We start from the raw sequence: 14421 nt of genomic DNA on the forward strand, positions 1-14421 counted from the left end.
CCCCAGCACCAGCTCACGAAGCTCTGATACATACCTGTAACGACTCAAACAACTGGAAAACGTCCACTTTACAGCTCAACTTTGCAAACATCAGTCTTTGGTGTGTGTCAAACTTCTTTTTCAGATGGATTCAGTGAATCCTTAAGTTTTTTACTGTCATGGATGATACGTGCATCATTTGGCATGCTATATGTTCTGACATATATGTGATGTCAATAAATGCTTCATGGTATCTGTAAAAATTGTCTTCTGTGAAGTTGTGTTCAATATGCACAGTATCTGCTTATTGTTGGGTGTGTTGCTCCATTCATGGTGTTTTGTGACCACTGTTGTATTTTTCCTACTGGAGTAATCTAAAGCAAAACACATAGAATCTTGCATATTTATTTTCACACATACACCAATTACAATGTGGTTACATGTAATAATACAGATTACAATTATGAGGATTTAAAGAAACACTTACTCTTCTATTCCTCTTAGCCGTAAAGGATCGTAGTCAGCTCGGTATGTAAGGGATAATATAACGTTTAACTACTCACCAAGATGTTGCAAAAAGAGTCATATATCCACTGCAGACAGGTCCTCCGCACCTTTTTTGAATTTTCTCTCACTACACACTGTTTTCTGGATCTGTTTCTTCTGCTTCCGTTAACTTTTTCCCTCTCAGCATTTAATCATACAGTAGCCTACTGATAATGTTTGTTCCTGTTTTTGGCCCCTGAAAATGAAGAGTGGCAACTTTACTGTTTTAATTTGGCTTTATTTCAGCAGCAGCTTATTACGCTGCTCTGACAACAAAAGCGAAGCTTGACCAATTTATCACACATATCAATATCTGTATGTCAGCTGATGAATAAATATCAAAAACTTTTCACACTACACTGAGCCCCACATTCTGAAATGGACTAATGTCTGTTTTGGCTCAGGGCTTGTTAACCCTGTTCTGGAGCAGAGTTACCCCAAGTCTGTTGAGTTATTCCCTCAAAATCAAAGAAAGGACTAAAAAGTGCTGGTGTGAAATGAGGCTAAAGGCTACTGAAAATATTCATGGAACATTTTAGATTCTAAAATGTTCACATTAGTTGCTGGCCAACAGATAATTAATAGAGACCCAGTAGAACTACAGTGTGAATCATTAAACCCTGAGGTAATATAGAGTTAAAACTTAAAAGAATGGGATTTATGTAGGCTTCTGAAGGGGGGCATGCCAGAAAAAAGTTTGGAAACCAAACTAATTTAGAGAAAATATATCATATTTAAGATTGAGGTTGAGATTATTTTTAGGGTTTTTATTTTTACATTTTAAGTAATCTGAAGTAAAGAATGTTTTTTTTTATGTTTACTTTTATCTAAAACGTTTTTCTAATGAATAACAGTACTACAGTAAAGCAGCATTCATGTGTAAAATGAGTTTAGTGGCACTTCAATAAAAAACAAAAGAGACAAGATGAGAATGTGGTCAGTAGATTATATTATTCTCTTTAAAAAAGACTTCATTACAAGAATTAACTTCATTCATTCAGACACAGTCAAAGTCTTTACATGTTCAGTATTCTAAATACTGTTCATCACTAACTGCATAACAACATGGAACCACTGCTTTCTCCTCAGAGATCAGTTTTGTTCAGCATCTGGACAGACAGACACCTGACATCACCTGCTGCGTGACGTGTTCATGGTCAGTAACGACAAGCCAAATGTAGAAGACAGAGGACATAACACAAAACATGGATGTCTGTGGTGATGAGCTCCAGAAACCTTTAACGGTTTAGGCTCAACAGTTTATTTCACTTTATCAGCAGTCTGTTGATTTTACATCATCCCTGCTGAACATTTTTACAACCAGGATGAAACAAATCAAGAGGCGGAGCTCATTTATCCTCTTCATTGAGTAAAAGAAGTAAAATTTGTCGTCAACAGACTCCTCCCTTTGTGTTCATTGATATACCTAATTCAAAATGTCTGATTTGAAATCTCCTAGCAACTATCCAAAGAATCCCAGAGACTTTGGTGATCCTTTTCATCCGTTGTCATGAACGAGTCAAAGTTTTCACTTGTCCAACAGTTTAATTCAAGACAACAGACCCGACCTCCAAACAGCCTCGGCTTGAGATGAATACTAAAACGTGCTACATGATAACATGCTAATGTTATTAACATGCTAATGTTATCATGTAAGCAGAAGGTAACTACTGTGTAGCTGAGAGGACAAAGAAAAGCTTAGACTGATGAGAGCTGTGAAGTAGCACTGAGTCCGAAATGTCCTAAAATGGCCATGTACAGAAGACAGATACTTTGGATTTAGAGGACATTACCTTAACTCTAGCGCCAATCTTAGGACTTAACAGTTTTAGTCCCACTAGTGATAAAGACCTGAGAACCGCATCTTCCCATTTTTATTCCATCCAACAGTTTTGTTTCCTGGTGTGTAATGAACAGGATTCATCAGTTTGAAGATTCAAAAAACTTCTCATCAGACATTTTTGGATAATTGGATCAGATCACACCTTTTTTCATGACAAACGTAAAAGTAACTTAACAGCAGGCTGAAAAGCAGTGCTTCGCTGCCTTCTGTGGTTCAAACTTTCAAGCCCGTTTCGCCTCTGCTGCACCCATAATCACACCCCATAGTGATGTCATAAGCTGCGTTTCCACTGCAGGAACTTTCCCCAGGGACTAGAAATCTTGGAGGAACTAAAGTTCTGCAGACACAAGCCCAGGCCTCACTGAGGATTTTTGCCGAGGATGAAATCTGTTGGGAGTTGGAGACTTTTTCATAAGTAAGGACTAATTTGCCTGATCTTTGCAGGCTAACAGAGCCTTTTAGTTCCTTAGGGACTAAAAGTTCTGATTACTTTGGTCAGAAACGCAGCTGTAATGCCCTGGAGTGCACTTGTATATCACTGCAGTACTGAGGGGACGTAAACCTCTAGAGGTCAGCAGAAACAAGAATTTCAGGTGCTATTAAGAAACACATAAACATGAATGAAAAACATACTGAAACAATACATTATGTCCAAGTGAACACAGTCTGACACAAATATCTGTAAACTGACTCGATGAACTGCAGTTTGTTATAAAAAGCCTGCTACATTTTGTTCGGCACTAACCAGTTTGGCATCGAAGCGCACAGTTTTCATGATAAAAAGAAAGAAAAGAATAACCTGTCAAGTTTACCAAGGCAACAAGACGTACCCGACACCTAATCTATAACTGATTCAAGCTGCACTAATCAATATTCTCATATAAAAATGGGTCAAATTACATTCATGAGGCGAACACAAACATACTATGTTCCTCTGTGTCTGCTGGATGTGTAAAGAAGCAACTCTTTGCTAAACATTCGATAATAAATGAGATGTTGTGTTTACAGTGTCGTGTTCTGCTGCTCCCAAGAGGCCAACACTTCATCTATTAATGCAGCTTTAACTATGATCAATACTGCATTTTGTTGAATATGTCAGATGATAAATTCTAGTCATCTGTCATGATTCCAGTCTGAGCAGACAAACATGTAGTCTGGTCGTTCAGTGCCTGTTAACTGATACTGTGAAGCTGTAAATGCATAGTGAATCTAAACAGCAGTGGTCTAACCCGCTCCCTCCAAACACGCTTCACATTAGTCCCTCCACCAGCCCAGGTAAATCAACCACCTCCCTGCCCTTTCTCTATTAAAGCACGGTTCACATGAGACATTTACCGTCCGTCACTTTCAGGACTTTAGCGTTTGATGTTTTACCTGCAGCTCTGACAGAAGTTTAACAAGTATAAACCTTCCTGACAGGTCAGGCTGCTTTTTGATTATATTCTGGTAGTTTCTGATTGATGGACGGTGCAGCCAAGCAGGGCTAAAAACAAGTCCAAATTAATCATAAAAGAGAAAAAAAAAAACCCTTCTTTTGTTCCTCTTGTCGCCTCCTCTTCTCCTCCGCCCGTCGTTTCGTCCCTCTCTGTCGGGCACAGTTTAGGTGTTCAGTCCAGTTCTTATAAAAGGCGCTGGGCTTTTCTGCTCCACCCGGTGCTACATGATGATTCGTGGCTCTGGGACCGACTCGTTGATGGATTTGTGAGGCAGGACGTTGGCACCGTTCAGGTAAAGCTCGTCATTCACAATCACATCCTCCCCCAGCACCGTCACGTTCTCCATACGTACCTGATGACACAGATTGACCCAGAGACAAGTCAGTAACACAGCTGACAACAATCATAGAGATGTTCCTTAGCTAAATAAAGTAGTCTAGTATAAATGTGTTCAGACAAGTGATCTCTCCTTCAAAAAGGATAATGGCGTCTGTTCTTTACTCACCCACTGGCCAACAGAGGAGCTCCACCCCACGATGCAGCTCTCCAGCCAAGAGTGCGATCGCACCCTTGCTCCCTTCAGCACCGTGCAGCGTTTTATCCTCACCCCGTCCTCCACGACCACGCCGGCACCGATGGTGACATTTGGGCCGATGGTGCAGTTCTCCCCGATCTGCGCTGTGGGGTCCTGCAGAGGAACGTGAGGATGGATGATTATTACCGAGTATGGATTCTTTATTCAACATTTATTCTTGGCAACGAGCTGAACTCACCACTAGAACGTTGCCGAGGAAACCGGGTCCTGTGCGCAGCCTCTCAGGAGCGTGTTGTCGTAGCGACTGAAGGTACATGCACATCCCTGTAAGGAAATCTTTAGGCTGACCGATGTCCATCCAGAATCCTACAAACAGACAAACAAACAAACAAACAAACAAACAGCATACAGAGATACAAACAGTGTGAGCAATTAGTTACTATGTAAACAAAACTACAAAACCAGGAGTTTCCCTGTGATCTGCAACAGGTGAGGTCACATGATCAACAGACACCGACATCCACTGATAGACGACCAGTTGTCTGTAAGGGGACAGACAACCTGCGCAGGTAAGCTTTGGGTGTCCTAATGGCTTTGGGGTTTAAAACAGTGACTATGATTTCTAATCCAGGTCGTCCCCCATATCTCTCTCTACCTTCTTGTCACCATTTTATTGTCCCACCTGATAATCAGACAAATCCCGTTAAAATTTAATTAAAAAAAAAAAAAAAAAACCCTGGTGATGTTGAGCCCCAACTACCAAACAAAAAAACTGCAAAACCACAAAACAATGAAACAAAAGAAAAAATACAACCATGAAATGAAAAGTGTCTTTTTGTATTGTCATATAGCCAACTCTGAGTCAGCCTGCAGGGTTGAGCTGAGGATTTGTTGCTCTGACAACAGATACATCTGAAGCCAGCTTTAAAGACCTGAATAATCCAGGCTGATGAACCATTTCACTAATACCATGCATTTATAGTTTAGTAAATCTTCTGCAGGAAATCACAAGGGCCTCCTGTCATTTTTTCACAGTTTAATTAGCAAGAACAAAAATACTCCCACACACACACTGTCTTTTCACTTGTAATCAGGGATATTTAATTAATAACACAAAAAAAGATTTTTATAAATAACCTGATGAGTTCTGTATTGTTGACCTATGGTCTATTCCCATGTATCTGTCTGTCTACAGGAGTGCAGAAGTTTTGCTCTTTGACAGCTTTGACAAGCTGCTCTGTGTATTTCCACCCCAAGATTAATGAAGTTTTCTGAAGGAAACAAAGCCACTACGATCTGGACCAGAGTCAGCGACTCGGACCAGTCTGCCAGCCTGAACTACAGGACGGGAGGGAGGTTTAACTGTTAAACTACATGGCTCCACAGCTTCAGAAAAAAACTGATCACTGCCAGAGAGGAATGAGGATCTAGAGATGCACCGATTCCAGATTCTTTCTGCTGATTCAGATCACAGTTGGTTCAGATCTATTATTTTTATCTGGACAATACAGAATCCAGCCTGTTTATGACTGATTAAATTATCTGAAAAAAAGTCTTGTTGCACTGCAGCTGAGGGAGCCCTCTAATCCAGACGTCATGCGTGTTGGTATCGGTGCTTCTCTACAGACAATTCCTCTCCAGAACTACATGAGCTCGGGTGTGAAGAAAAACCCAAACACTTACGTCTGGTCGAGCTGTGAGCTGCAGAGTCCGGAGTGAGCATACAGGTCAACTTCTCACAGTATATTACATTATCATTTCAACATTGTGTTTCTTACTTTACTGGGAACATGGTGACATCAGTTAAAGAAAACGTTTGGAAAAAGTTTGGGAAATACTCGTCTTTACTTTCTTACCCAAGTTCAATGCGGAGATTGATATCACTTTCATGTTGTATCCTAAATATGAGGCACTTGCCAACAGCTGGCTGATTTATCTTAGTATAAAGACTGGAAACAATGAAACAGGCAGCCATATAAATATAGATTTGTGTTGTAGTATTGCAGTAGTAGTGATAGTTACCCTGTAGCTCCATGGCGTACAGATGTCCCTCCTCTGCCATGACAGGAAATATCTCTTTCTCTATGGATGTTGGTCTCAGCTGCACAAAAGTCACAAACATATAATTAAATGTCTGCACAAATTAGAAAATGTACAGTAGTGAATACTTCCATGAGTTTACACCAAAGAGCACTTCGTGTCATGTTTTTGGTGGCATTTTAAACTCCCACAGCACATTTACTTGTTACTTCATCACAATCTTTTGAGGCAGTGTGTGTACGTGTGTGTGTGTGTGTGTGAGAGAGAGAGTGTCACCTGGATCCTGCTGAGCATGCTGGGATTGAAGATGTACATGCCGGCGTTGATCTTGTTGGAGACGAAGACCTGCGGTTTCTCGACAAAGCGATGTATCCTGCCGCTGTCCGTCTCAAACACCACCACACCGTACTTAGAGGGCTCCTCCACCCGCGTTACCTACACACACACACACACACACACACACACACACACACACACACACACACATTCAGCAGCCATGAATAGTCAGCCTGACCTCCAAAAAAGATCATTCAGTTTTAACTTAGACAAAACAAGTGTCCTAAATGTAACCTAACTGGGATAAACTAAAAGCAATAACACAGAAGGTCTAACGTGTAGAAAGTAAAACTAATAAATCAGAAGTGATGATGTGTCTGTAATGACACTTTGTGGAAAAGCAAAATTAAGACTGTACTTTTTATTTTAAATAAAAATGTTTATATAGGCACCATGTCTGAACCTGTGAAATATGGAGGGAACTCTGCATAAAATTAATATTTTAATGTTTTTTATGTGATTATTTAATTTCCATTCTCAAGCCAAAAACCTTTCGTTTATCAAGGCCAAAAGAAAAATAAATTAAGCTTTTAATTTAAGAATCTTTTTTTTCTTACATCCTTTTTCAGTTTCAAACAGCCATTTCTTAATATGCATTTGTCATGTTCCAATTTCCTCTTTCTTTTTTAAACTTTTTTAATTATCCATTGTCAGGTTTAATTCTAAGTGTCTACTTTATGTATTCATTCATTTATATATTTATTCTTTGGTGTCTAAAGCTCTGAATTGTCTGTTGGTGGACGTACGTCACTGTTTTGGACTGACACTAAATATTTTACTCCATTTCTCTCACAGTAGTCATCTTTCATTTAGGACAGCTTAAAATGACTGAAATCTGTCTGGACAGTCTGTAGCAGCTGTCTGTCTGCACCTGAACAGTTTTACTGAGGACAAACTCTGTGTTCTGTCTGTGTGTCTCACCACGATGGTTCCCTCCTTGCCGTGGTTGTGGTGGAACTGAAGCAGGTCTTTGAAGGGAAAATCACAGATGACGTCTGAGTTGAGGACGAAGAATGGCTCGTTGTCGACGTTCAGCAGCTCTCGAGCCAACGCCAGCGGGCCCGCTGCACGCAAACATTAATTCTTCATTATTTTCTAATTATAATTAATTGTATAAAACTTTCAGTGGTAGCTCTAATGGATCTTAAACTACAATATACTGCAGATACACAACCTGAGAGACTAGGTTTGACTCTCAGAGTCCTACAGTTGAACCACTGTAGGACTCTTTTATATGTCCAGGTCAGAAACTACACAATGTGGCAACAATAAGCAGCAGTTATAATATATAATAACTGCTGCAATATTATATGACAATATTGGAAAAGCAGGATTTTTGCATAATCATTGTGAAGAAATACATTAATTTGTCAGGTAAATAAAACAATGAACGAACTAATATCAGTTAAAACCTGAGTTGTTTTTTCTGCTGGTTTATTGTGATTTTAAATATCCAATAAAATTACTACATTACATATATAACATACCATATAGCACACTCAACATAATGGGACACAAAGCACAATATCAGACTGTAGTTACATACTTTGTCCAGGCTCTCATCACTGGACAGTTTTAAATGTACTTTTTCTGTCTGTCTGTATTTGTCTGTAGTGAAGAAAAACTCACCTGTTCCCAGAGGCTCCTTCTCATGAGAGAGAGAGATACGAATCCCGAGCTGAGGAGAAAACAGTGAAACATTCAGGATACTGCGAACTGAGAACAATAATAATATATATCAAATAACATCAGAGTGGATAAAAAAAATTCATAAACAGTTGAACTACCAGAAAATCTCATTCACCATCTTCACAATATGAGGAAAAATCCAAGGTCTGAGTATAATAAAAAAAAAAACTTTATATTGCAGGACTGACACCAAGCTGAGCAGAGAGGTAAGAATAAGAACGCTTCTCCAAAGGGAGCAAATTGGATAGACTTCCATGACACCCTCATTCCTGACAGGACGAATGAGGAGATATCACTGGCTTACTTTACTTAAATAATTGTCTACATAGTTGAATGATCTAGTGACCATTTTTTGATTAAGCTGTGGAAAATGGTGAGAAAAGCAACAATAAATAAAATGGCTCAAGCCAAAAACCTATCTATAGAGGACAAGCATAATATCATTTGTGATATTTATAATTTTTTTATCATGGAAAAAAGCCTCCTCCATGAGGCTTCAGGAAAATAACCAAAAATAATTGTGTCGACTGCTGTGATTCTAAATAAAGATGGAAAAACAAATGAAAAAAAAAGTGAAACATGTTCATCGCAGTTTGATAGAGTTCAAGTTGACATCTTCAAATGTCTTTTTTTGTCCTATGAGGAGACCAAAAACACACAGATACTCTATTTACAGTTAAATAAAACAGACAAGAAACAAATCCTCAAGTTAGAGAAGCTGCAACCAGAGAACTGTTGACAATTACTTTATTAGCAAACTTGCCACTGATGAATTTTCTGTTGACTGACTGATTTATTAAACAATGAATTGATGCAGCAGTAAACTAAATATGATGCCAGACTTTGGTTTCAAATAAATCAGTGTAATCCCCCATTAGATTTTATGACAAAATATATTTATATCAAAAATGTAAAACAAACTATCTCAGGGAGTCATACAGCAAAAAAAGGTGGAAATCTGTGCTGAATAAACTGTAATCAAACAGTAAAAGCTCAGTTAAGATGAGTAACAAGAGTCAAATGAAATACTGTGCTCTTCTCTTGTTGTGGAGGAAAATCTCAGAGAATAAACCCTTCAGGAAAGTCCTAGAAAGTGAATAGACTGATCCACCGTTCTGGTCCTGAACACTATTAAACACATCCAGTCAGTGTGTCGTGTGTGCTGATGCGTCTCACAGCTGTAACAGTGTGTCATTGCGATGGTTTGTTGTACTCACCCTCTGCTCCTGGATTCTCATCTCTCTCTCCAGCTGCTCCGACATGTAGCTCACAGCCAGAATCACATGATCCACCCCAGCCTGCACACACACAAACACACAGAATGTCAGCAATAAAGTTACAGTTTTCAAGATTTTAAAACTTCCGACTTCCGACCCCTAGTATCACAAAATTGTGGCAGACAGGAGAGCAGCTGGGCTCCACCTCACTGAACCCCGCCACCTCCTCCTTCATACCTTGACCAGCGCCTCCACCTGGTGCAGCAGGATGGGTTTGTTGCAGAAGTCCACCAGGGGTTTGGGGACGCTCAGGGTGAGCGGTCGCAGCCGGGTCCCATAGCCCCCTACCAGGATTAAAGCCTTCATGCTTCTGTTGTTTAGAAACCGTTACCAAGGTGACCACAGCTCATCAATGACTCGACAGCAAGCAACCTGAACAGGAGAGAAGACAGTCACAGTGACTGATAGAGTAATAATAACCAAACATTAAATATGACATACTTGTTCCTGTGATATATTATCAAATTCAGGTAACTTTCAAATCAAGTAGCAGGGCTAAAAATTAGCATCAACCACCAGCCAAATGCTGGTAAATATGCAAGTGGCTGGTAGACTACCTTCACTCACCAGCCAAAAAACATAATGGTAAACCATTGAGTGGCTGGTAAAATCTGAATAATGACTGACCATTTGACCGGTGGACAAGAACACACTCATCACATTTAACATTTAGATTCCTGCTAACTGCCTCTAAAGGCTTGAAAATTAATTACAACATGAAAGTGTTGCAGACTACCATCTTTCTTTGGATTTGGAAATACAATCACAAGATGGTTAGAGAATCTTTGAGGATTTTGGATATTTCTTCAGAAGTATTTACATGGTAGTATGTAGCTAGCGCCCAGGAGCTGCTTCACACTTTGATACTGTTCTCTTTTGATCTGTCATTTTTTGTAGCCGACACATGCATCACCTATGAAAGAAATACATTCATAGGCAATGGAAAGTTAATATGTGGGGTTTGGCTTAAAGAGCAACGGACCCTGATGCAAACAAGTAACGCAGTCAGCATCTTCAAACAGCCAGCCAGATCAGCTAGATGCATCGCCACAGATGACCTCCCCAAGAAGAAAGGAGTTGAGCGGATACGAGCCATGCTACAGCTGGGAGTTAAGGTTGCTCCTGGATATCGTCTGGCCAGGAAAACGAAACGGACAAAATGGGACTCAGGCTGGCCAAACAATGGGAAACTAGAGACTGTTGTGACCACACACACACACACACACAGAGACCTGCTTCACAGCATCCTAGATCGGGCTGTTGCACCTGAGGGGCAGATCGCACTCCGAGCTGACAGGACACAACACACAAGCCAAGAGGACTGGGTGGTATATGTGTATGTATAGATGTATTTATTTTTGTTTTATATGTTTTACCCTATTTGAAATTGATCTGAATTTAATTAATCATCTGTTTTAGAATTTGTGTGTATTATGAAGGAATCACAACTCAACTAATTTCGTTATACAGCCCTGTGCTGCATAATGATTATAAATGTCCTTTAACCCTTGAATCCTTATAAATTTTATGGCCCATAGAATATTGAATAGACAGGAAATAAGTGCCCTTCTTCCATAGATCCTTGCTAGAAAACCAGATGACATTTGCAACAGCAGACAGCGACACATCAGCGGGCTGAAGAATAGAGATTACGTGCAAACAGCTTCATCCGTGTTGACCGCTTGGATGAACTGCCAAATTCTCAGAAGTGACAATAGAGACGGCTTATGGGAGAGAAATGAACATTCAGTTCACGGACAACAACTCTGGTAGACACTCCTGCAGTCAGTGTGTCAACAGGAGTTTTCACAGTAGGCATGTTGACATGAAATAGTGGGTAAACAAAGGTGTTACCAATGATACTAATTAAGGTTCAGTGTCATTTAGTGTAGCAGAGTCTTTCCAGGGAGCCAACATATGCAATAGCAGCACACTCACTGTTTGAAAAAAATCTATTGCCCACTCCCTCAAAACTTGTACAGTGATAATTATTTATTCAGCATCTCTATATGTCACACCGGTCAGGTGGATGGATTATCAGGGCAGAGGGGAAATTCTCACTACAAGAGTAGAAAGACAAAGGATATACACCCTTTCTGTGCACAGAAAAAGTCCTAGATGTTTTTCTTCAATTCATGAAAAATGGGAGAAAATCAACAGTGTTGAGTTTATATTATATATCATTTCACTACATGACACACACCCCTGAGATGTTTTGTTTTTCTGGCTGAGATGTTGCCTAACCTTTTCAAGGGTGTATCATGCCGTGGCATGTTGTCGGCATGTACTATAGCTACTCTGAGTCTACAAATACTTGGATACTCCCACAAACTGTCAGATTGTAAAACTTGTTAAACCTGAACACAATTGTATAATCACAGATAGAGACCTGTGAGGTGGTATGGTTTGAATGATTTAATTCCATTACTGCTTCTGTATAACTTTGACAATATATCAAATTTATCAACCCATAATTCTGATGATTCATTAAAAAGTATTAAAACAAGCAGGCGACTCCATGAGAAACAGAAACTGTCCTCCTGTGTTGTTTCAGATCACATGACTTCATTCATTCTTTCAGGAAGTGTGGGTGAACTCCCATGTTACTGTACCTTTCTTAAGTTAAGGTAACCTTTTCTTAATAACATTCATTAATAATGATACGGTAATAGTTAATTAAACTTAATATTTTACTGTTCACAATTAAATGATCGTGATTACTCATTATTATCAATGCTATCATTTATGTTATTTTACCATTAATTTATGTAATATAAAACTGTTTATAAACTATATTATTATCATCACAAATAAGACGTAAACATTATTAATTCAGATTTAATTGATTTTAGCAGTGAAAATAAAAATTAACTTAAGTTTAATTAAGAATTAAATTATCATTTATTAATTATGGTTATTATAAAGTGTTACCTTGGTGTATGTGTCAACAGAACAGCAACATATATAGGTGATTAAACGAGGGCACATAGAGGAGAAACACATACTTAAACAGGTACTATTTTCGACACACCACCAGCAGCTATAACAGTTAGCCATTAGCAACACAGTGTACGGGACGTTATCTACCATAGATTTGCAACAATTTATGTATGAACACGTTTAAATCTTGACTTTATGTGATGAATCCAGAGAGAAGTACATGCTGTGCTCAAGTTTTGAACTCTGACATAAATGAACTCACAGTGATTGTCGCTAACTCACGTTAGCTAAGCTAGCTGACTCACTGCTCTGCTGACTTAATTTACAACCGTTAACAACAAGCTGCCTGTTAAGTGGCTGGCACCCCGCTCCTGTCTTCAGTTTGTGTGAATAAAGTGAATAAATATGATGAGAACTTACAAGAATTTGTTCACCAAAAGTCTCCGGCAGATTTGTGAATCACTGAAACTCTCAGAATGACACGTAAGATGGTTCAAATCCGAATTCCTTGTTTGGTTTCCTGTCCAGCCGGTCAGCGTCCAGTCAGACAAGGAGATACATACAACATCCGGTCCACATTTTCAAAATAAAAGCTCATTATAATGGCTTATGGGATCTGTGTTTTTCATATAAAATAGGCAAGAGTACCTGACTGCAGACTAAGGTTGATATTTTTGTAACTTGCATATCATTTGAGAAAACAGATTACAGACAGTTGGCTGGTTATATCCTCTAACAGACATGTACAAGCATGACAGCTATAGTCTTTGTGGTATGTCCAAGTGAAACTTTTAACACAGAAGACATATTTTGGATGTGATAACCACTCACTGCCAGAATATGAAATTAACTAATCAAACTACAGAAAATTACAGTCACCGCGGGAAAATATAAAAAATGACTGAATGAATAAATGTCTAAACTCAGACTCTTCTAAATATTATAATGCTTAGGAAAAAGCAAATAACCTCCTTGAATTTCGTATATTTCTGACGACAAATTCAAACCCACATTGAGATCATTAAAGGTTATCATTTCTGTTTTAACGTTGTTGTATATTTCTTTTCTTTTTTTTTCTAAATGGGGCTACGGAATTATAACTTTCAAGCAAAAGCGTTTATGCTTTTATTTTAAAGGCCAAATCACCCAGTTTCCGGTCTTGCTGGACAACTTGACGGTGTGATTCTGACTGCTGTCACTGACTCGGGGATGTTACAATCCGTCGCACCCTTAACTGTAACTGAAAATCTCACTAAATTATACAAAAATAATGTGAGAGGTGTTTTATTTTTTTCGAATGTCACGTAAAATCGGCCAAAGCGTTACCGCTGTCAAACATATTCCGTAACCTTTATTCAAATTGTTCTCTTCGCCCCTTACATACGACACAATGGTATGACCCAAACACTCCGGTCCTGCCTCTTGACCGCTGCCGACCAATCAGAGAAAAACAGCGTGGCGATGGCATGTTGGATGCCACGCATACCATCTGTATTTACATATGAATGAATGAGTGAGTGAATGGGGAGGAAAAAATAACACTACAGTCCGTCATCAGTCAGTCAAACTTTGTTTACCGACCTCCGGCTCCACATCCGCTTCAACACCTTCGTTGATGTCATACCCGTTTCCATGGAGACATTCCACCTGCTTCGTGCTGCCTTTAAGTGTTGCTGAGGGAATCGGAATTTAAAACTTAAAGGTACTACATTAAAATGTTAACTTATGTAAATAAATAAATAAATAAATAAATAAATAAATAAATAAATAAATAAAAATAATAATAATACATTTTATTTA

At 39.0% G+C, this 14421-nt stretch overlaps 1 protein-coding gene across 1 annotated transcript; it reads right to left on the minus strand.

Moving 5' to 3' along the window:
• Positions 1-3927: 3927 nt before the first annotated feature.
• On the minus strand, positions 3928-13160 carry gmppb (GDP-mannose pyrophosphorylase B). Its single transcript, XM_084740070.1, has 10 exons — positions 13042-13160; positions 9859-10053; positions 9622-9702; positions 8345-8393; positions 7637-7779; positions 6656-6814; positions 6362-6440; positions 4578-4705; positions 4310-4492; positions 3928-4156 (listed from the first exon to the last, which is right to left on the minus strand). Exons 2-10 carry the CDS (start codon positions 9985-9987, stop codon positions 4025-4027), a joined length of 1083 nt encoding a protein of 360 aa, XP_084596196.1. The 5' UTR covers positions 9988-10053; positions 13042-13160; the 3' UTR covers positions 3928-4024.
• Positions 13161-14421: the final 1261 nt, after the last annotated feature.

The sequence above is a fragment of the Lutjanus erythropterus genome, chromosome 2 (assembly GCF_056507025.1).
Source record: "Lutjanus erythropterus isolate fLutEry1 chromosome 2, fLutEry1.hap2, whole genome shotgun sequence".
Classification (NCBI taxonomy): Eukaryota; Metazoa; Chordata; class Actinopteri; order Lutjaniformes; family Lutjanidae; genus Lutjanus; species Lutjanus erythropterus.

Excerpts from the sequence above, each read along its gene's own strand:
- gmppb (XM_084740070.1), bottom strand. The coding sequence starts at position 9,987 with ATGAAGGCTTTAATCCTGGTAGGGGGCTATGGGACCCGGCTGCGACCG. Across the intron at positions 4,706-6,361 it reads GTACGCCATGGAGCTACAGG|GATTCTGGATGGACATCGGT; the intron begins GTAACTATCACT and ends GTCTGTTTGTAG. Across the intron at positions 4,157-4,309 it reads GCTCCTCTGTTGGCCAGTGG|GTACGTATGGAGAACGTGAC; the intron begins GTGAGTAAAGAA and ends CTGTGTCATCAG.